This window comes from Maylandia zebra, linkage group LG4 (assembly GCF_041146795.1).
Source record: "Maylandia zebra isolate NMK-2024a linkage group LG4, Mzebra_GT3a, whole genome shotgun sequence".
Lineage (NCBI taxonomy): Eukaryota > Metazoa > Chordata > Actinopteri > Cichliformes > Cichlidae > Maylandia > Maylandia zebra.
In genome coordinates, this window is record NC_135170.1 from 33523499 (window position 1) to 33543851 (window position 20353).

Genomic DNA, 20353 nt, shown 5'->3' on the forward strand with positions numbered 1-20353 from the left:
AGGTGAACAGGCGCTGTATCTGCTGAAGGTCCAGATGCACCTATTTCCTGGTTTTTTTCTTTCCTTATTTCTTAAGGACTCAACGTTCAGATCTGCTGTAGGTATTTATTTTTTTAGGCCTGCCACTTCTTCTTTTATCCTCCATTTGCCCAGTTTCCTCAAATTTCCTAATTTTCCACAACATGCCACAAGCCAGGTTTTCAGCTAGTAGCTCTTTGGATATCACCTTGTATGTGCAAAAGTATTGTTTTATTTATGTCAAACAATGTCGACCAGTGTTGGGCACATGAGGCATTTTTGCAGCGATTCAAGTAAAAAATAAAAGAGAAAGAACAAATGATGTGTGTTTGTGACAGGCTCCTGGTAACAAAGTGCCTGAAGTTGGTTCTTGGTGATGTTGTGTCATGGTCCTGGGTTATTTTGACCCAGCGCTCTCAGTTTTCTTGTGTTTCTGTATCATGTTAAGTTCATTTGTTGTTCTAAGGATTCTATGGTTCCTAGGTTGTTCTGTTTAGTTTGGTCTATTAGATTCCCCCTTGTGTCTTTGCCCCCTGTCTCCCTCTGTGTGTCTGTTTATTTAATTGTGAGTTCTTGTGCCTTGTTTCATCATGTTCCCCAGCCCGTCATGTCTGCTTTCTCCCTCGTGTTCCCTCGTTTCCTCTCGTCTGCCTCTCCACTCCGGTATCATGTTTCCTGTTTTATTGTGAAGGTCCTGTGTTTGGTCTAGCTTCCCTGTCTCGTTATGGTTATTCGTGTCAGCTGTGTTCCTCGTGTGTCCTCACCTCCCTGTTATACCTCTGTGTATTCATGTCTGCGTCTCCCTCAGTTCCGTGTCGCGTCCTCCCTCTTGGCTGCGTTTCCTTGTGTGCCTCTTAGCAGCATTAGTTATTAACTTCCCAGTTTAGTGTTGTACCGCCTTTTCCCCCATTCAGCGAATAAAGCTGCATTTTGAGTTGAAATCCAGTTTTCAGTGAGTTTGCATTTGGGTCCAATTCCTGCCTGCACACAGCTAGTTTATGACATGTTGTTTGTTATGTGTGGGCACGAGGGCTTTGTTATTTATTTATTTATTTAGACTGAATGCTTTGTGGGGAAATGGTCAGGTGTAAGGACAGGACTAAAGATGAGTGAAAAAGCAACCAGTGTCCAAAGATAAAGTTTGAAAGACCTTCAGAAATCCTGGAGATTTATTGAGACCACCTAAAAAAAATAAGAGTCTTGCTACTTGGATGCAAAATATAGAGAAATGAGGTATAGCTCAAGACTTTTGCACGTACTGTATACAGTCTTCGAGATCTATATCTCAGAGTGCACTAATAACTATTTATTACATAGATATTTGTTCCTAACTGTGCAGAGCAGAAACGTATCAGCGCCTTCTTCTTGACTGGAGTGTTTGACATTAAAACTCTACTTTGTTTTCCCACCAGCTGATGGCCAGATGTCTTCTCATAAATACTCATTTGTTCGTCACAAAACAGCTGTGACGGTGTGACACACACACACACACACACACACACACACACACACACACACACACACACACACACGCACAGCTGCTGCTCGACTTTCTGTTTTGATTTTGACTTTGCAATCATTGATCTCCTCTGAGAAAACTCGCTGAGCCGTTTTCTCTCCTTCCCTTCTTGCGCTTTGTGGTGGTTTTTCAGACGTGAGAAAAACAAGATATGGACTTAAGGTAAAGAACCAAACACAGAGGCTAAGAGTTTTAATTTCCCTCAACCCTAGTTTGCATTCTTTACGAAGTCATTAAGTATTCTTTAAGGTGTAACTCATCCAGTCACCGAGGTCCAAATTAGAAGTTTTAGTGTAGCTTATAATCCCCTTCTATGCATCATAGAGCAGTGAGATGTGTCAAATTGAAACAAATTACAGGAATCAGCGCACCAAGAAGTCTCTCTGGCCGTGCGGCTTTAGTTCATTTGATGAAAAAAAGATGTAAATGCACTTCTTAAATGTTCTGCGCCATTCTGTTAGTTGCTCCCCTGTTATCATAAACTCCACATCTACAGAAGAACTTATTCAAGCGTAGCGCTCCTGTCAAAACAACAAACAAAAAAAATGTAACACTCATTTAACCTTTTACTAACACTGTTTCAATGTAACCACTTAGAACATGGAGAAAGTGCTGAAACTCTGAGAAGTTCTCTTTTTCAGGGGGATGAAAAACTCTTCAACTCAATTCAGTTTTATTTATATAGTGTCAAATCACAACAGATGGTCAACTCAAGGTGCTTCATATTGTAAGCTAAACACCCTAAAATATTACAGAGAAAACCCCAACAATCAAACAACCCCATATGAGTGAACATGGTGACAGTGGGAAGGAAAAACTCCCTTTTAACAGGAAGAAACCTCCAGCAGAACCAGACTGAGGGAGGGGCGTCCAGCTGCTGTGACTGGTTGGAGGTGAGGGGGAAACACATTGTGGAAGAGATCAATAATAACTAATGATTAAATGATTATGTGTAAACACATAGTGAGTGAATAAAGGTGAGTGAAGAAGAAGCAGGGTCACCTGATCAAGCTCTAACTTAATGCCAAGTCAAAAAAGAAAGTAAGTATTCTGGTTAGATTGCACTGTGGGGCTCTTACAAATAACCGTCTGGCGCTCACCTCTCATTGGTTAAATTTAAAAAAGTACACTTTTTGCTTTGTTTGAAATGTGTTTTGTCCAATATCCAAAGTGCCTGAACTGAACTCCTAAGACTCGACTTTGTTCTTTTGACTGAAATAAGATGTTGAGTCATCTTCTTGGATCCACAGTGGATCCTTTCTCTCAGTCACTGCCATCAACAGGTTGAAATTTGGTGTAGAGGTGGACACACCAGCCATCTTAGTTCCCTTCTGTTGTTGTTTCCTTTTTATTTGACATATCACATGATGTTTGAAACTGCAGAAGTATTACATCCCTGTGTTATTGTGGTCAAAGCCAAAATGTGAAGGCAGGCCAATCAGATTGCTGCTTCTGTACACATCAACTCCACCTTATACTTTTCCAAAGTTCCTCAAAGTGGCTGAATGATGCAGAATATTCAATTTATTTTGATTCCTTTTGGTCTTAAAATACTTAGAGTGCTCAGACTTTCTATAAGCTGTTTAATAACAGTGGAAAGAAAAGGCTTGATACTCTAACAGCCGATGTCCTTTATCATTTTTAAGGTCAAACATCTCTCAGCCTTAGCTTGTGCTAAACCAATACCTTCATCATCAATCTGTTTGTGCTTTTCATGGATTGGATCCAGCTGAGTGGTGCTTTTCCCCAATATCGTGAATGTTATTGCTTTCACCACCAGTGTATGACCTGTGATGGCCTGCAGCCAAGTGTAAAGCGGTAACCTTTGCCCTTTCTTTATTGTATTTTCTTGACCAACCATAACAAATTTGATCAATCTGGATTTTCAGGTAATTTCTCCTGGAAGACACTCTTAGTACACTTTGTACAACTGCTCGTTCGTGTGAAAAATGACCAAAACAGCTGTGTCAACTGCGAAAAAAGACAGCAGTGGAGCGAAGTTGAAACCCCCGACTCCTTTCTAACCTCTGAACACCTGGCTGGCTGTGCATCGGTCGTGAAAATTGGTTTGTTGGGATTGGATAATTGAAGAAATAGCTGCACGCACTGCCCTCTCCAAGTACTGGAACGGTCTGTGGATCCATTTGACCATGGAACAATCCTTTTTGAATGACTATACTGCAAGCTTGACTCATTTAACAACACTGATTCCTTCACACCCTCTCACATAGAAACATCCCCTTATTTTAGACTATGCATTTTAACCAGGACTAAACAGAACATACAGTAGTTCTTGAGGACATACTTGCTGCTTGCTGCAGTTGCAGAGACACGTTGTGTTTCCTTATCGAGGGAGTTGCTGTAGGGTGCAAACCTGGATCCATAATTTCCATAACATTTCTTGGATATGCTTTAACACTAACTCCAAGTCTGACTTATTGTTAATCTTTTGGAAAACAAAATACAAGTTCATATATTCAATAAAGACTGAGGCTGACAGGAAGTGGTGATGGTGGAAGGTGAAAGGTGAACATCAAAATTAATCTGATGGATTTCAAGAACCTGGATTTCTTCTTAAGGACAGGGGAGATATTGATATCTCTTTCACACTAAATCCTAACATACTGATTTTAATAAACATTATAACATGGCGGCAGTGTGAAAAAGTCTTGAGTCACTAGGAAAATAGTTAAGAAGTTCAGGGATTTATTGAAACATCTGCAAACATTCATGGAAATATTACATGACAGGCTAAATGTTCTTACAATTCTAATCATCTTCAACGTCAGTATTTGGCATGACCACCTTTATTCTTAAACACAGCCTGAACTCTCTTAGCCAGCTTTCTTGTACTTTCTTGAAACAAAAATTCAAAGGTGGATTCATCATTCCTTTCAAGCTGTTGATGGTGATTTTCATACCTCAGCCTTTTCTCCTGGCTTCTTAACAGCCGCCCTTCCACTGAGACCATTTCTGATGAGCCTTCAGTGAACGGCTGAAGGTCCAGATGCATCTCTCAGATCCTGTGTCAGGTCATTGCTGGATTTCTTTCTCCAGCTTATTAAAGACATGACTTTTAGATAGTGTTCATCTGCTGTAGAGTTTCAGGCCTAACACTTGTTTCTTGTAATCGGATCAGTTCGCAGTATGGACAAAAAAAAGTCACAACAATGAAAGTGGCTCCCTGGAAACAAAATAAAAAGAAATGAGGGGTGACTGCAGACTTTCACAGTTCTGCATAGGGACAAAAGTCCTGGGCCACCTACACATGACACCTACATGACCTGCTTGGCTATGGAAACCACTGCCTTGAAGCTCCTGGCACTCGGTTTTGTACAGATGTTAGTGCTGGAGGATGTTTGGAGCTCTGCAGTTATATAAATGCAGTGGGTTGGCCACACTTGCACACTATGTGTCTCAGCACCCTACTCTAACTTTATGTGGTCTGTCACTTTGTGAGTGAGTGCTGTAGTTCCTCAGTGCTTCCACCTACAGCACTTATAGCCGACAGTGGAATATCTAGGAGAGTGGAAATTTCCCAGACTGACATGTTGCAACAGCAGCATCGAACAGACCATCCTTTCACAAATGTTTGTAAAGGCAGACTGCATAGCGAGGTGCTTGATTTTATACACCTGTGGCAACGGGACTCAAAGATGAAGAGATGTGACTCAGTACGTTTTCCCTTATAGCGTAAATCGGAGGAGTAACAGCTACACTGAGAAAACTTCATCAGTTTTCTCAGAATTGGTTTGTTCCCCGCAGAGCTCAAGGAGCACTCTTTATGAAACAGGGCAAAAAAGCTGCTATTTCCCTCATTTGCATGATATTTGGTAAATAATTCATCAGATCAGCGGGATCTCTTCCACATGGGAACAAAAGTTTTGATGACAGAGTGTCGATGCTCTCCGAGTTCACCCCACCTGTCATCAACATTATCTGTTAGCTGCACTCTTTTACTCTCTCTCAAGAAGGATTTGAAGTTAATTATGCCAAAGAAAGGAAAAAATGTCAATCTGAATTATTATTATTAATATTGTTTATTTATTACGTATTAATGTTCACCCATGGAGTTAAAAGAAACAATAAGTTTCACCATTGTTGTATATTTCATGAAAAAAAGACCTCATGTCTTCAATTTAGGAAAATATTGATCGAGATTCTTTGATATAGGACAAAGAGACATAGCAGAAAATATACCATTGCAATATAAAACTGACTTATTTATTCATATATTATTTATAAATGTGAATTATGAGATAAAATTAACTTATAACTTATTTATGTCTCTTTAACACTGAAGTGCCACATATTCAAAATAATAATGTTTAAGCCCAAAATGCTGACTGTAAGTAATTTGATTACATGTAATACATAATTCTGTTACTTCAGTACAGTTTAAAATATCAAATTGAATCTGGTCAAATAAAATTTCCTCGACTGGTATATACTCGGTTCATGCGTAGCATATTTTCTTTAATAATTAATTATTTGAATAATATAAATTGAATAAATTCAACATATGCTAACTGACAAATTCTGAGGAATAAATTGTTTAGCATACATCAGTGACTTTGAATGTGTGGATATTTCTAATTAGCATTGGGGGGATTTTAAATTGTTTTATGGAAAGTCAAACACCTGCCAGGTGGGTAGATATGAGCAGCCGGCTCTCTTTGGTGGCGCACATCAAACCAGCTTTTAAGTTTTCAATTCACATCCAACGTCAAGCTTGTGAAAGATGTCGGGTCAGTCTGGCTCATTAACAAAGGCAACAGAATGGACCCTTGAACAGGACTGATGTCAAAGGAGAGCAATTCCCTCCTGCACCAGAAGTGGGGCAGGCATTTTGGATGGTGCTCTGAGCTCAGTCAAATCAAGACCCACATAAAATCCCTGATTGAAAGACAAAATATAGACCAGCTGGATACTAGAGAGTGAATATGGAGCAAATATCTGTGATACTAATCAACATAACAATTACCAGGCGGGCGCTTTCAAGATTATCCCCTCTGTGGGGCGAAAGGCGATTATTTTTACAGCGTGATTGTTTAGCGCTCGTGGTGTGGAAAGCCGACACAGAGCTCGAGAGCTCCTCGGTGTCATTTATTGTTATTTATTTCATTTGTCTGTGGAAATACGGTCTCATTATTCTTCGGCGAATTCCGACCCCGTCGTTACCTGTCAGCTCTTTTTGCTGAAACTAGCTTTGCACACTAGAAGCTGTTTAACACTAATAGACAATCCCTCTTGCTTTTTTGCTCAACATGCCATCTGATGTGCCATTTTGACTGACAGAGGAATGGAGGGCCAATTTGCAAATGCCGCCTTCCAGAGCATCCACTGTGGAAAGACATTCATCAAAAGCTCTGTGCCCTTTTTCTTGTCTTCTTGTCATATTATCTGTACAGTGCTGTCAGGGGCACTGCAGAGTTGATCATACCATATATCAAAGGCCTGCATGGTTAGATCACTTGAATGATGTAAAGGATGGGTGGGCAATTAACTTCTTCTTCTCTCTTTTTTTATTCTTTTATCTGGAACTTGGAGTTAGCGGTGTGGGATAAAGTGCTTTAGACAACTGACAAGTCAAGTAGGGGCACAGAATTAAACGCCACCACTAACACGGTGCAACGTGTGCAAGTCTTAATATCTGCTCAGGTATCTTAGCAAAAGACACAGTCGAGCTGCTACATTTATAAGAGGTTACTGTAGTTATATTTATTGGCTGTAATAATTGTGATAATGATAGGCACTGCCCTGAGAATTAAATTTCAACAATATCATTAAACTTTAAATAGAAAAATTAAAAAATATAAAACAGGTGATTTATGAAAACATTTGTACTCGACTGTAAAATGTTGATTTTAGAGCTCAAGTGGAAACTTTTAACATGGGAGTTCGCCGATGTGACTCGCTTTTGGACCCAGACTCAAGTGGCCACTAGAGGGACTCAACTGATTTTTGGCTTCATTTTTCCTGTCTCAGCCAAATGCTAATGTGTGCCCTGCATAATCATCTAAATTTACTCTGAAGGGGATGCTAGTTTACAAAATAAACATCATGTTGCTTCAAAGAAGACTTTAAAGTAGAAACTGAGACCATAAACACATCGGGGAAGTGTTTACCGAAGTGAACAGTGGAGCCATTTTTCCCACAGACTTCTATACACTTACACTTCTTTTTGCTCTCAGGGCAGCTGCCCTCTGCTGGCCAGCAGAGAGAATGCAGGTTTCAGGTGCTTCTTCACTTCTTCACAAGTCAGCTACCTCCAAATTTTACATACAATTACAGCTCAAATATTTTGTGTTGTGATTTTTATATCTTAATTTTTAAACAATATTCATTATATATAAAGTCAAATATTTCAAGACTTTAAAAAATAATAATTGTTATAATTATGGCTTATAGATTATGACAATCAGATGATATATCTTGTTTGAGTAAGTTACTGTTCAGACGGCATCAGTACCTCTTAGTCTGTGTCAGTACACACAAACATAACCATGGGGTTGTCAGCTCACCTGACAGCTGTCTGGATGAAGATGATCGACACCACAAGGAGGCTAAGCCACAGGTCATTGCTGAAAAGTCTGGCTGTTCACAGTGTGCTGTACCGAAGCATATTAATGAAAAAATTGACGAGAAGGGGAAAAATGTGGTGCACAAGCATGAAAAGGCACACCAGCATATAGGAAATCAGCAACTTTGACAGGACTGTTAAGCAAAGTCGATTCAAGAGTGCGGACAGCTTCACAAAGAGAGGACTGAGGCGGTATCAGAGCATCAAGAGCAACAGCATCCATCCATTTTCAGAAAGAAGTGGCAGTCATGAACCAGAGACAACAACAGAACCACCTTAATTGAACTAAGAAGAAACAGAACTGAACAGCTGCTCAGTGTCTGAAGGAAGAGTTTAGTGTTTAACGTTTCAGCAGTCTGTGATGATTTGGGATGTCACGTCATCTTCTGGTGTTGGTGGTGGTTGAACAATTGCGTCCACAGTGCAAAGCCAATGCCACATCTACCAGAAAGCTTTAGAGCACTTCATAGGACCATCTGAAGACACTGAGTTCTTTTTCCACAGTGCCAAAACTACCACCAGATTGTTTGCTGATCATACTGTGCTAATGTTGCCTGATAATTCAACTGACCTGAACCCCACAGAGACTCTACTGTCAAAAATAAGGTGAGAAATGTCGAATGCAAAACTGTAGACAAGCCGAAGGCTTCATGGTAATGGAAGATGTTCAGAAGGTCAGAAATATTATTTTTGAATGATCATGGGATATGGGATTTGTGAGATACAGCCATGGTACAATAAAAAGGTAAAAGACATAATAAAATGATCTACTGGGTCTTTAAATTGAGTAAATACAACCTGAGCTTTATTGAGTAAACAAAAACTAGGCTTTTTAGGACCAGAACCCAAGTGCTTGAAACAGGAAGCAGAATGAATGATTTATTTATTTAGGCTAATGGACAGAGTCTAAAACAAAGTCCATATCATGAAGCACAAAATCCAAAATAACTTAGAAGGAAAACACCTCAGCAGGATAACAGACATCCTGACAAAGGGAAAACAGCACTATTTATACACACACACCGGATAATCGGGTAAGCAACCACATCTGGGAAAACGAGACAATCAGGGAAAATGACAGACAGAAGATAAAACTTGAGACAAGACACAAGAGACACAAAGTAAAACAAGCAGTGACAAAACACTAAGTCAAAATACTCATACAGCAACTTGACACTAAGGGATACTGCTGGCTGGGGAAATAACTCAAAATAACAAACTCACAGCTCATGATAAAATTTCAGAAGCAGTGTCTGGGAGAACTAAGAAGATGCTCTGATTGGGTAACTTGTAATACGACTCTCCAAAGCAATAACTTGATGTAATCTCCATTCTTCTTTAGTGTTGCTTCAATTCATTGAGGTTTGCAGGTATTTGTTTACACGCAGCTCTTTTAATGCCCGTCAGGCTGAAGCCTGGACTCTGGTTGGGACTTTGAAACACTTTGATTCCTTTCTTTTTCAGCCCTTCTTTTGCAGATTTGGCAATGTGCTTGGGATTGCTGTCATGTTATATGATGCAAAGATCACTTTGTTATACAGTGGAGCTCATGGACGACTCAGTGATTGTAAGGTGCCCACGTCCAAGTCAGCACGCCTCCACCACTATGCTCACAGTTGGTAGGAGGTGTTTGTGCTGATATTCATCATGACCAAACATCTGCATTGTTAAAGAAATCTTTTGGTTCCCTTCCAAACAAACTATACTGGTTCACTCTTTTCCTAATTGTGATGAACTTTAACATTTAACATGTCAGCTGAGACATGTAGTTTATTTATTTTGGTTTTTATTTTGCAATTACTTTAAGGAATGCAGAGTCTGGCCTTGGGGTGAATTTGCTGGGATGTCCACTCCTGGAAAGATAAACAACTGTCTTGAATTTTCAATCTTTCTGACTGTAGAGTGAAGTTGTTTGAAAATTGCCTTAATACCTTTCCCGGATTGATGGGCAGCAACAATTCCTTCTCTATTATTGCTGATGTATTTCCTCTTTGGCACGGTGTTAAAACACACCTAAATGCTTCCGACTAGCAAACTGCCCAAACTTCACACTTGCCCATAATCACCTGGCTGCTTCTTACCCTCTTTGTTCTCACAGAAGCCGTATAGGTCTGCTTAGTGTTTTTACATTCTGCTTTTGAATGTTGCTCATGTTTGTTTTGTTTTTTTTTTTAAAGATAAATAATCACACAGTGTAATATATCACACCTAATCCTAAGATCTGCGAAGGACCAGATGATTCTTGAAGTCCTGATATATAAAACTTTAGAAGTGACAAAAGGGTGTACTTTCTAATCATCAAAATTAAACCAAAAAAGCATGAAATGGTGTGTACTGAATATAGGATACACAAAAAGTATTGCTTGTCACAATATTCTAATGTTATGAGATGGTGCAGTTCATGAAAACAAAAACTGTTTTACATTTAAAAACAACAAAAACCCACAAAAAATCATTATTTGTCCTAAAATGTCAAATCTAATCTCCCTACCCTTAAAATTAAATCTGTCACCATAAGATTCACATGTAATAATTCAACTATGGCTGAAAGTAATTCACTCACACATAAAATAAATGTTAACAACTGTTTGTTGTGGCTTTAACATTAATAATACTACAAGAATGCACCAGTGATATCAGTTTTATAACTTAAGTGCATTAAATGTTGCAGAGGACCCCATAAATATCATCACCTTGCTATGTGAAAAATAGAATTGCTGTAAAAGTAATAACAGCAGACCTTGGTCAAACAGCATTCACCTTGATCAAATGGCACTAGAGCTGGCTAAAACAAATAAATCTTGGCAGTAGTTTTAGTCTGCACACCAGATGGATGAGCTTTGACATGCCGGATAATAACTGAGTGAATGAGGACAGCAGACTTCATGCAATGACAGCAAAGTATTTGAAAGTCAATTTGATACGGTTTCCTTTTGCTGTCAAATTACCTGTCTGGATGTTTTAATGTGGTAATGCTCACCATCTGCTCTGTCAGATTTGGCCAGAATAAAGCACATATTTTAAAACGATTAAACCTTTGAGAAAATGGGAAAGGCTGAGTTTTAAAAAAAATAATTCTATTAACTATGTCCCACTCCTGATATTTCTCGTTTTGAGTGATCTGTTCATAAAAAATGTTTGCAATATGTTTGTAATAAAACCCTGCTATCGGGAGATGTAGTATATGTACAATTCACTGACTACATAAAGAAGATGGACACAAACACTGTGACAGTAGCCGTACGCTCATCGTGAAACTGAGGCGATGTTGGTGTTTTGAAACTAGATGAAATCAGATGCAGTGTGGGTCTTACTGAGACACTGCATGGTCCAGCTCAATGTGACTTTCACTGATACTTTTGGTTTAGGCAAGGCAAGGCAAATTTATTTGTATAGCACAATTCAACAACAAGGTGATTCAAAGTGCTTTACAGAGACATTAGAAACAAAAACAAATAAAAAGCATGATTTAAAATTGATTAAAACAAGCAAACAAACAAACTAACTAAACACACACATTTCACACCTGTTCGCGCGATCTGAACCCTTATCGTAAGGGGAGCTACCAGTCCTTCTGTGGATGAGCTACTTTCTATTTTAAATTCCCTGAATTTAAAATACTCTCTAGACCCAGTCTAGACCCAGCTGGGGAGCTACCCAGAGCTCTAATCCCACACCTGTTCGCGCGATCTGAACCCTTATCGAAAGGGGAGCTACCCAGAGCTCTAAACCCACTTAACAAACAAACAAAACCGTATATAAAATCAAAACAGATAAAATCAGAACAGTAGATAAAATCAGTAGTTAGTGTAAGTTTTGAAATTTAAGCTTAAAGTGTGGATTTGGTACTTTATTCAAATGCAGCTGAGAATAGGTGAGTCTTCAACCTGGATTTAAATAAACTGAGTGTTTCAGCTGATCTGAGGCTTTCTGGGAGTTTGTTCCAGATATAAAAATAATAATATAATAATAATAAAATAATTTCCCCCAGGGATCAATAAAGTATTCTGATTCTGATTCTGATTCTGATATAAGGAGCATAAAAGCTGAATGCAGCTTCTCCGTGTCTGGTTCTGACTCTGGGAACTGATAAAAGACCGGATCCAGATGACCTGAGGGATCTGGATGGTTCATACTGGGTCAGGAGGTCACTGATGTATTTTGGTCCTAAACCATTCAGAGCTTTATAGGCCAGCATCAGAAGGTTTAGTGACCATTTTAAGCAAAAGTGACCTTTTTTTTTTTTTCTTAAGGTTTAGTCTAGTCCATGCTGTCATCAAGGTCATTTTAGTTTTGAGTCTTTATCTGTTCTCATGTGTCTCTCCTTGTGTTCTGTGTCTCCCCAGTCTGTCGTGTGTCTCCTGTGTTACATGTTGTCAAGCTCTTGTTGTCTATGTCCCGTTTCCTGTTTTATTTTGAAGAATCTTGTGTTCCATGTTCAGTGTGTTTAGTTTTGCTTCTGTTGTTGATGCGTCATGTTGATTTGTGTCAGCTGTGTTTCCCCAGATGTTTCCACTTCCCTCATTACCCTTCTGTATATTTAAGTCCTCTGTCTCCCTCTGTTCATTGTCAGGTTATCTGCTTATCTCGCCTCATGTCTATGGATTATTTGTGTTTCCACAAGTAGGGATGGGTATCGTTTAGGTTTTATCCGATACCAGTACCAAACCGGTACTTTTGAAACGCTGCCAGTGCTTAAACGGTGCTCGAACTGGTGCTTAAAGAATGGAGAACACAAAATTGGTCCAAAAACCTCTCCTGTTCAGCTGGTTTTTTGTAAAAAGATAACAATGTGTGCCTTTTCTGCAGCTATAGGGGATTTATGGCATCACTCTTGGCTGGAAGCAGTGCTTAATCAATGGAAAAAACACAACTTTTGTCCAAAATCCTCTCATGTTTAACTGTTTTCCACTTTTTCTTTGGTCGTTTTAGCCTTTTTGGCCAGGGTGAAGGGAGTATCTGCCATCAAACAAGAAGACAGCCGCATGTAACTACCACGGTGTTTGCTAGTTCACCTTACATGCATTAATGTAATAACGTGGTTAGCCTACTCAACGTAAATTACACACGAACAACATTAAGCTACTCACGCAGAGAAGAACGGCTGCTGCATCATCATCCTCATCATTTCTGCTACACTGGCAGGGCTAGGGGCCAGGACTCTCCTCTTCGGGTTTTTGGGGGATGTTGCTAACTCCGGGTCCGATAACAGGCACCACACCCGCAGTAGATGTGCTCGATGTGAGGTCTCGCAGCAAGCTATCAAATACGGCGCATTTTTCGGCTTTTAAAAAAAAACGCTATGCGTTGCCAGGTGTTTCATCGGATTCGAGGTGTTACCTCCTTTGACAGTATCACAGTATCAGCTTAAAGCACTTGTTGCAGGCTGCTGAGTTTGCATCTTTTGCTGTGAAGTACAGCCAGACTTTGCCATAATGGCACCGGATATCAGTACCCATCCCTATCCACAAGTCTCCATTTGTCATGCTTCTTTTCAGGTTCATGTTAATGTCATACCTTTCTTGTCTCATTCTAGCTGTTCTCAGTTTAGGTTATCATTTAGTCTTTTCCTCAGTTCGTCTTTGCCTTTGTTTTTGTTTTTACCATCAGCCTAAATAAACGGCGCGCTTTTTGTTATACTTTGTTTTCTTTCCTGTGTCTGCTTTTGGGTCCACTCCACAACACACTGGCCATCCTGGCTGTGACAGGATTCAGGTGTCATCACCTTTATAAGGGGACAAAATTGGCACTCTGGAAACACAGAAAGCAGCACACGATCAGGTGTTATGACCTAGAACATAATCGTTCCCTAACAATAAGTGGTTACCAAGTATCATATGATGTAAACGTGAAATTACCAGTAAGTGAAAAGTTACATTTTTTTGATAGTAGTGTAGAAAACAGTGAGCTTAGAGTCATCAAGACAAATACACAAAAAATCACTTAACATTGATTTCGCCAGAAATTTGAAATAAAGTAAATGACTTCAATGGGAAAATGATTTTAGGAAAATCTTTAATACTGAAATTAAATAGCAGCCCGAAGTCATGATTCCCAAAAGCCATATTTAGTAAAACATTCTCAAGTTTGACTTTTAAATTGTCAGATCTGTGAAGCATATCCTGAAAATCAAGTCAGCATTTGTAGAAAATATTTTCTGGGAGCTGCGGTGAACTGAGAAAATGTCATCTTAAAGTCATTTGTTTCCCATCAGTGTACAGAATATTCAAATATGTCAGTCAGATGTTGGCATTAAAGTGAAGGGATGAGTAATCAGATTGCAAAAAGCAGGATTTCTGAAATACTCTCATATGTATGTGCTTAATATTAACCTTTCTTAAAGTAGCCCTTTCCCTAAATTCAGCTTTTACTCTGAACGTCAAATTAAAACTTCCTCCCCGCTTCAAGATATTTCTGCAGCGCCCAAATCCGTCTCACCTTCCCCTCCACTTGGATGGGCTTTGATTTATAATTCTAAAGTAAACCAGCTGGGGCATGTTTGCATAGACACGCACACACACACACACACACGCACGCACGCACGCACAGCTTGTGTGCGCACTGATGCGTGAATATACACCAACAGCAGCGCCTCGCCTCCGCAGACAACTTCTAATACACTGTTATCTTTGTGTTTTTTCCACCTCGCGACTTATCAAGTGCAGCCTGCAGGCATATGACCAAAGGAGAGGGGAGCAGAGATGATTGATAATTAAGTGAAGTACCTGTATCGGTGACGTGGGTGGGGAAGACAGAGAGCGAGAGAGCGAGAGAGAGAGAGAGAGAGAGAGAGAGAGAGAGCGATGGAAGGAGGCGGGCCGGAGAGGAGAGAGAGGTCTTGCCTCTTGTCTTGCCGAGGCTCTTTGATTCAGTGGCAGTGGCTGAGACAACCCTGTTACCGGCCAATGTTAACCTGGTAAGTCCTCATGTTCTTCTTCTCTCTCTTTAAATCAGACCATTTGCCATTTATCTCTCTTTAGAAACGAGTAGAAGTTACTTTACAGGTCAGGAAGTCGGAAGAAATAAAGTTTGCGCATAAAATGGAAACAGATGAGGCGACACAACGCAACGCAGCGGCATATTTGGGATCTCCGTGCAAGTCAACATTAAGAATTGGTTCTTTTTTAAACCAAAGTAGCTGATATTGGTGTTTTGAATTATATGAATATAGAAACGGGTCGGTGTTTTTTTTTTACTTTCCGGGTGCTGAAGCGCTCCAGCAAACCAAAGGGAAACTTGGGCGCTGTCCACGGTGCTGAAAGTGTTCGCGTGTTTAAAGACGGTCCGGTTGTCGCAGCTTTATCTCTGTCTGTATTGACAAAGTTTCTCATGGATAACCCCTCTCTTCTCCACAGTGTAACTAAGAGCCCCGATCATACTCGAGACCAACAGCTCGTGGCAAAGCAAAGACAGATTCCCCTGAAGGACTCTGTGTATTTATCGGGTATCTGTGTCCAGATATAAATCCAGACCTTTGGTCAGACCCAACTTTAGAAGAAAAACACGCTCTTTATTGGATGACCACGACGTGTGAAGATGCATTGCGTGTCCGATGAGTGCAAAATCTGCCAGTTAAAGTCCGTGATCAAGAGCTCGGCGCAGACAGGAGTACCCGCGGTGAAGAAACCCGCAAGAAGCTCCACCCGGTAAGAAGTGGAAGAGTGATATTCAGTGAAGAAAGAGAAGAGAGTGGGGGCCAGCAAACAAACACCAGCGCGTCATCAAATGATGGGGATAAAGCACCTTCTGCTTCTTTTGGTTTACTTAGACCCTCTGAATGTCCTGTGCGCCGCCACCACCAACAAAAAGAACAAAACCCCGCTGAGGAGGATCCCAAAGGTGAAGGAGGTCAACGGCAGCACCACCGCGGTCCCCGGAGCCGCCGCCGTCCCGGGGAAGATCACCCAGGTCCAGGCTCCGCCGCTCGTCGCGTTCCAGCACGACACCTGTAAGGGCTACTACGACGTGAGCGGTCAGTTCGACAACGCGTTCGCCTGCAACAATACCGATCACCGCTTCTGCTGCGGCAGCTGCTTTCTGCGCTTCTGCTGCGCGGACCGGGGTAAGCGGCTGGAGCAGAACAGCTGCAACAACTACATCACCCCGGACTGGATCAAAACCCAGCCCCCGTCACCGGCGCCAACAGGTGACACGTACGACCCCGCGCTGGACCAGACCAACACCACAGTGTACATCACCTGCGGGGTCATTGCGCTCATCATTGCCATTGGGATTTCTGCAAAAGTTGCCTACGATAAAGCCACGAAGCCCCCTCAGGAAATGAACGTGCACAGGTGAGATCTTTTTTTCTTTTTTTAATGTTGTCACAATCCAATCTGGGAAATTATAAATTTTAAAAGATGTCCTTTATGTAATTTCAGTTTTACACTTGTGTTCCTGTCTGGACTCTGTCAGTGCCGTTTACTCATATAAATCTGAACCTGTTTTCATGTGTCAGAGTAATTAAGACTAATTCTTAAAACTACAGTTTATCAAATGATCAGATGGGGAAGCCTTTTTTGCAGATTGACACAGACTTCAGCTCACAATCAGATTTTTTGCTGTCAATTCCTTCCAATAGATTTAAAACCCAATCTATATAGTTGCTCTCATGGGGAATCAACTAATCTATAGTAACGCACATAACTTACACCTTCAGTATCATGGGTTCAGTCTACCCCATGACCTTTTAACATTACCATTACTCTTTTTCCCAGAGATTTGCTTTAAAAAAAATCATAGATACCTTTACAGGGCACACATCCCATTCTCTGGCAATCCTTGAAGGCGGGTGGTGGTATTTTATGTCCGTCAAACCTCCAGGGAATAAAGCAAATGCCACTGAAAACCATTATAAGTGATCACGTTCATCGTGATGGGAGTGGTCTCTTTTGCAATGACCTTTTTTTAAGTCCTCGAGGCACCAGTAGTGGTCACTGAATTGCTCAGTGAATATTAAAGCCACATAAAACCACATCCTGTAGCCATTTCAGTCACAAGCTGAACAAATTGCTGTATGATGTGTGGAACAGGCCAAAGGCAATGTTTGCCCCCCCCGCCACACACACACACACACATCATGATCATCATCATCAGAAAGTCAATTATAAGATATTTTCCATGCAAATGACTTCTGTTTCCATCCTTATGTCCTGAATCAGACCTCTTCGTCTATTTTTTCAGCTTCAAGGCATTTTTTGTTGCCTAAAAATAATTCCGCTGACCAAATTATGGGCACCGTTGTGCATTTGAAAGTCTGCTGTGCTAAACACTGCAAATGGTGTGCTGTTGTATAGAAAGCTTTAACCTGGGTGTAAAATCTTGCAGTTTCTTATAATTTGAAAGCTTGGAGTATTGCAGCTAGACTCTTAATAAATTACAAAGAATAACTGATCTTTCAGGACTGTATTGTCTGCAGCCCAGAAATAGCCAGATAACTGTGGAAAAATTCAGACTGTGGTTCATTTCAGCAGGATATATCATTTCCAAATTTCTCATTTATTTTCCATGCAGTGCAGTCTGGAGGCTTTGCATTGCATTCTAAGTGATAAAACGTGCAGGACCCTACTCCCTATTTGAATAAAACTGAGAACTTTGGTACTTTATGCAAATCAAAGGCCAGATGCAAGATCATTGGGAGCTTATTTCTCACTTCAAGTGTTGTCACTGTCTGTCTATCCATCCATCCATAGAACCCTAAAGCGACTGAAAACTTTGTTATCTTTCTTATCTTTAATAACAAAGGGATTACAGATAAAGTAAATCTACATTTTAATCATCCTCTTTGGCACGATAGCTCAAAATGCCACACTAGTTGTTCATGTTTGCTACCAAATGTGTGCAGCTGTGGTTTCAAATATGGCTCTTTCACTGTCTGTAGCTTTAAATGGAAGTGAGCCACTGTGGCCACCCCATCTTTCTGGAAGAGGTCTGTGAAATGGCAGCACACAGATCGCATGTCACCTGACACAGACTGAATGATACTTCGAATGGAAAAAATTATGCCTATTCTGCCTTTCTGAACTATTATTTTACAATGAACTATAATGTGATAATAATAATAATGATGATAGGAAACATTTTAGAAGCAACTTTATGCCAAATGGTAGGACAAAAGTCATCATGGAAAAACACCAAAGGATCTAATAGCTATGTCCTTGTTATTTGGCTTCACAGTTTTGACATGCATTGTGCTGACATTAAAGATAAAAGAAATAAACTTGGTGTTCAGTTCCTCAGATACCAGCAAAAGACCATGTGGCCTACTTTGCTCATGGCTGAAACATTTTAGGTAACAGAGGATCTGATGGTGGACTGTTCTGAAGATTTAGCAGAGTGTGGTGACTGTAACTGTGATGCCATAATGTTACAGAAGTCTTTATAGGTTGCTTTCGTCCACAGGAATGACTTTTATGGTATCGTAGTATATCAGCTCATGCTGTTATAGAGTAAATTTCTACAGTAGGGGTTCTTTTATTGTTCGTGTGGTGTGTGGTTAGATAGAATTTCTTGTGTTTTGAATTTTGGTTTCCACCTTGAGATTAAAAAAATCTTTTTAGATGCATCTCCGTCAGCATTCCTGCAGAAAAGGTAAAATGGAAAACCACTGTCTGTTTTACTGTTTGATAGACATTTTCCACGTAGCTGATTGCTTCCATGTCTGATGGATATTCCGTCGTCACTGAAGCAGGTATTAAAAGGATAATTAAGGATAGTGTTTAATTAGTCGTAGGTTTGACTAAAATTGAATTTTCCACCCACAATTAAAGAAAAATTATAGTCAGTTAGTCACTGCTGGTGTTCAATAGTCTCTGGAGTCACCTCGTATTATCCATAGTTGACTCTGGACAGAGCAGTAGAGGATGTCTTGTTTCTCTCCAGAGCCCAGAAGTTGACTTAATGATAATTGCGCATTGTTATGCTCGGGTCATGAAGCTTTGTTGCCTGCTGATTTGAAAATGTCGAGGGAGATTACTCAGCTGTCTTTCTTAGAGAAACACAGTAACAAGTTCTTGATAGAAAATGTCCAAATTCAAGCTCTGACAAACAACACAAAGAAACCTTTTCAGCAAATCAATTATAGATTCAATTTAAGCTAGAGTGTTGGCTTTCTCCTTTCAAAAGCTGGCACAGCAAGCTTTTAATATCCATATGGACTTTATAATACAGTGTTGTGTTTGTAATGGACACAAAAATAACAACAAATATCACGATGCAGATTTTTTTTTAGTCTGTACTCTGAAAAGTGAAGCAACATTTAGATTTATGCCTTCGTACTGCTTTTCCATCCTAGCCATGGGGTGTACTTTCAAGTGGATCTGCTTAATGTCACCACTTCAATATGAGGGCTGGTGTCGAGAGTTTAGAGAGAGGACAATTAAACGAGGAGGCACGGCCTGCTGGGTGCTCAGTAGCATTTTCCCTCTTTTTATGATTTATTTATTTTCACCAGCCATTTGGCACATAGAGCTGTTGTAATGATGTCTGCTGGAATAGACCTCAGAGGCTGGCAGCAGACATTCATGCTGACAGCCGTGACCACAAAGAAGTAGTGGAACATGGGATCAGCTTCATATTTGGCAAGGGCCTGCTCCTGAAAAGTGTGAGCGTCTCTCTTAATTTCCGGTGCTTCTCCAAAGTGATTTAGACTCCTACCTCTGTGACTGAGGGAGGAATGTGAGCAGAATATTGAGCTGTTGGCAGACCTTTGCTGTTTGGTCTGTGACCTTCACTGAAACGCAAGAAATGTGAGTGAGAGCTAAAGTTTTATTGATCGCTTTTCTCGGAAAAAAAAAACAAGATGCAATTTATGCTAGTTACACATTTGGTGCTTGTGAGCGTTTGGGGCAGCGCGGTGCAGGGCGGTTGGTTTGACTTCACATCCACCAGGACACGGGAGACCACATCTAGGGTTTGGGAGCGGAGTCTGGTTAATGTTCAAACCCTTTATATGACAGTTTTATCAGAAAACGTATAACATCAATAAGGACGAGACTTCATTTGAAATGTAAAAGCTCCAAGTTTCCATAATTCTTATTCAAATCTAACCCTGCACAGCTCACCTGTAACTTTGTAGATGTTCAAAGACAAATGAAAGGCGTCTTACAACAATTCAATTCAATTCAATTCAATTCAATTTCTTTATTGTCCCACAAGGGGAAATTAGTTTAGCAGCAGGAGGATAAGAACAAACAGAACAATACTATAAAACAATAATAACAATAATAATGATA

General features: G+C 40.2%; 1 protein-coding gene across 3 annotated transcripts in view; it reads left to right on the plus strand.

Moving 5' to 3' along the window:
- The first annotated feature begins 14945 nt into the window (after positions 1–14945).
- The window catches only part of LOC101484147 (shisa family member 6), an 86086-nt gene continuing 80678 nt past the window's right edge, over positions 14946–20353 (plus strand). For all 3 annotated transcript variants that reach the window (XM_004556376.3, XM_004556377.3, XM_076883441.1), the window contains exons 1-2: positions 14946–15036; positions 15476–16414. In XM_004556376.3, coding sequence (XP_004556433.1) covers positions 15846–16414 — 569 coding nt within the window. In that variant the 5' untranslated portion in view covers positions 14946–15036; positions 15476–15845. The remainder of the gene's footprint in view (positions 15037–15475; positions 16415–20353) is intronic.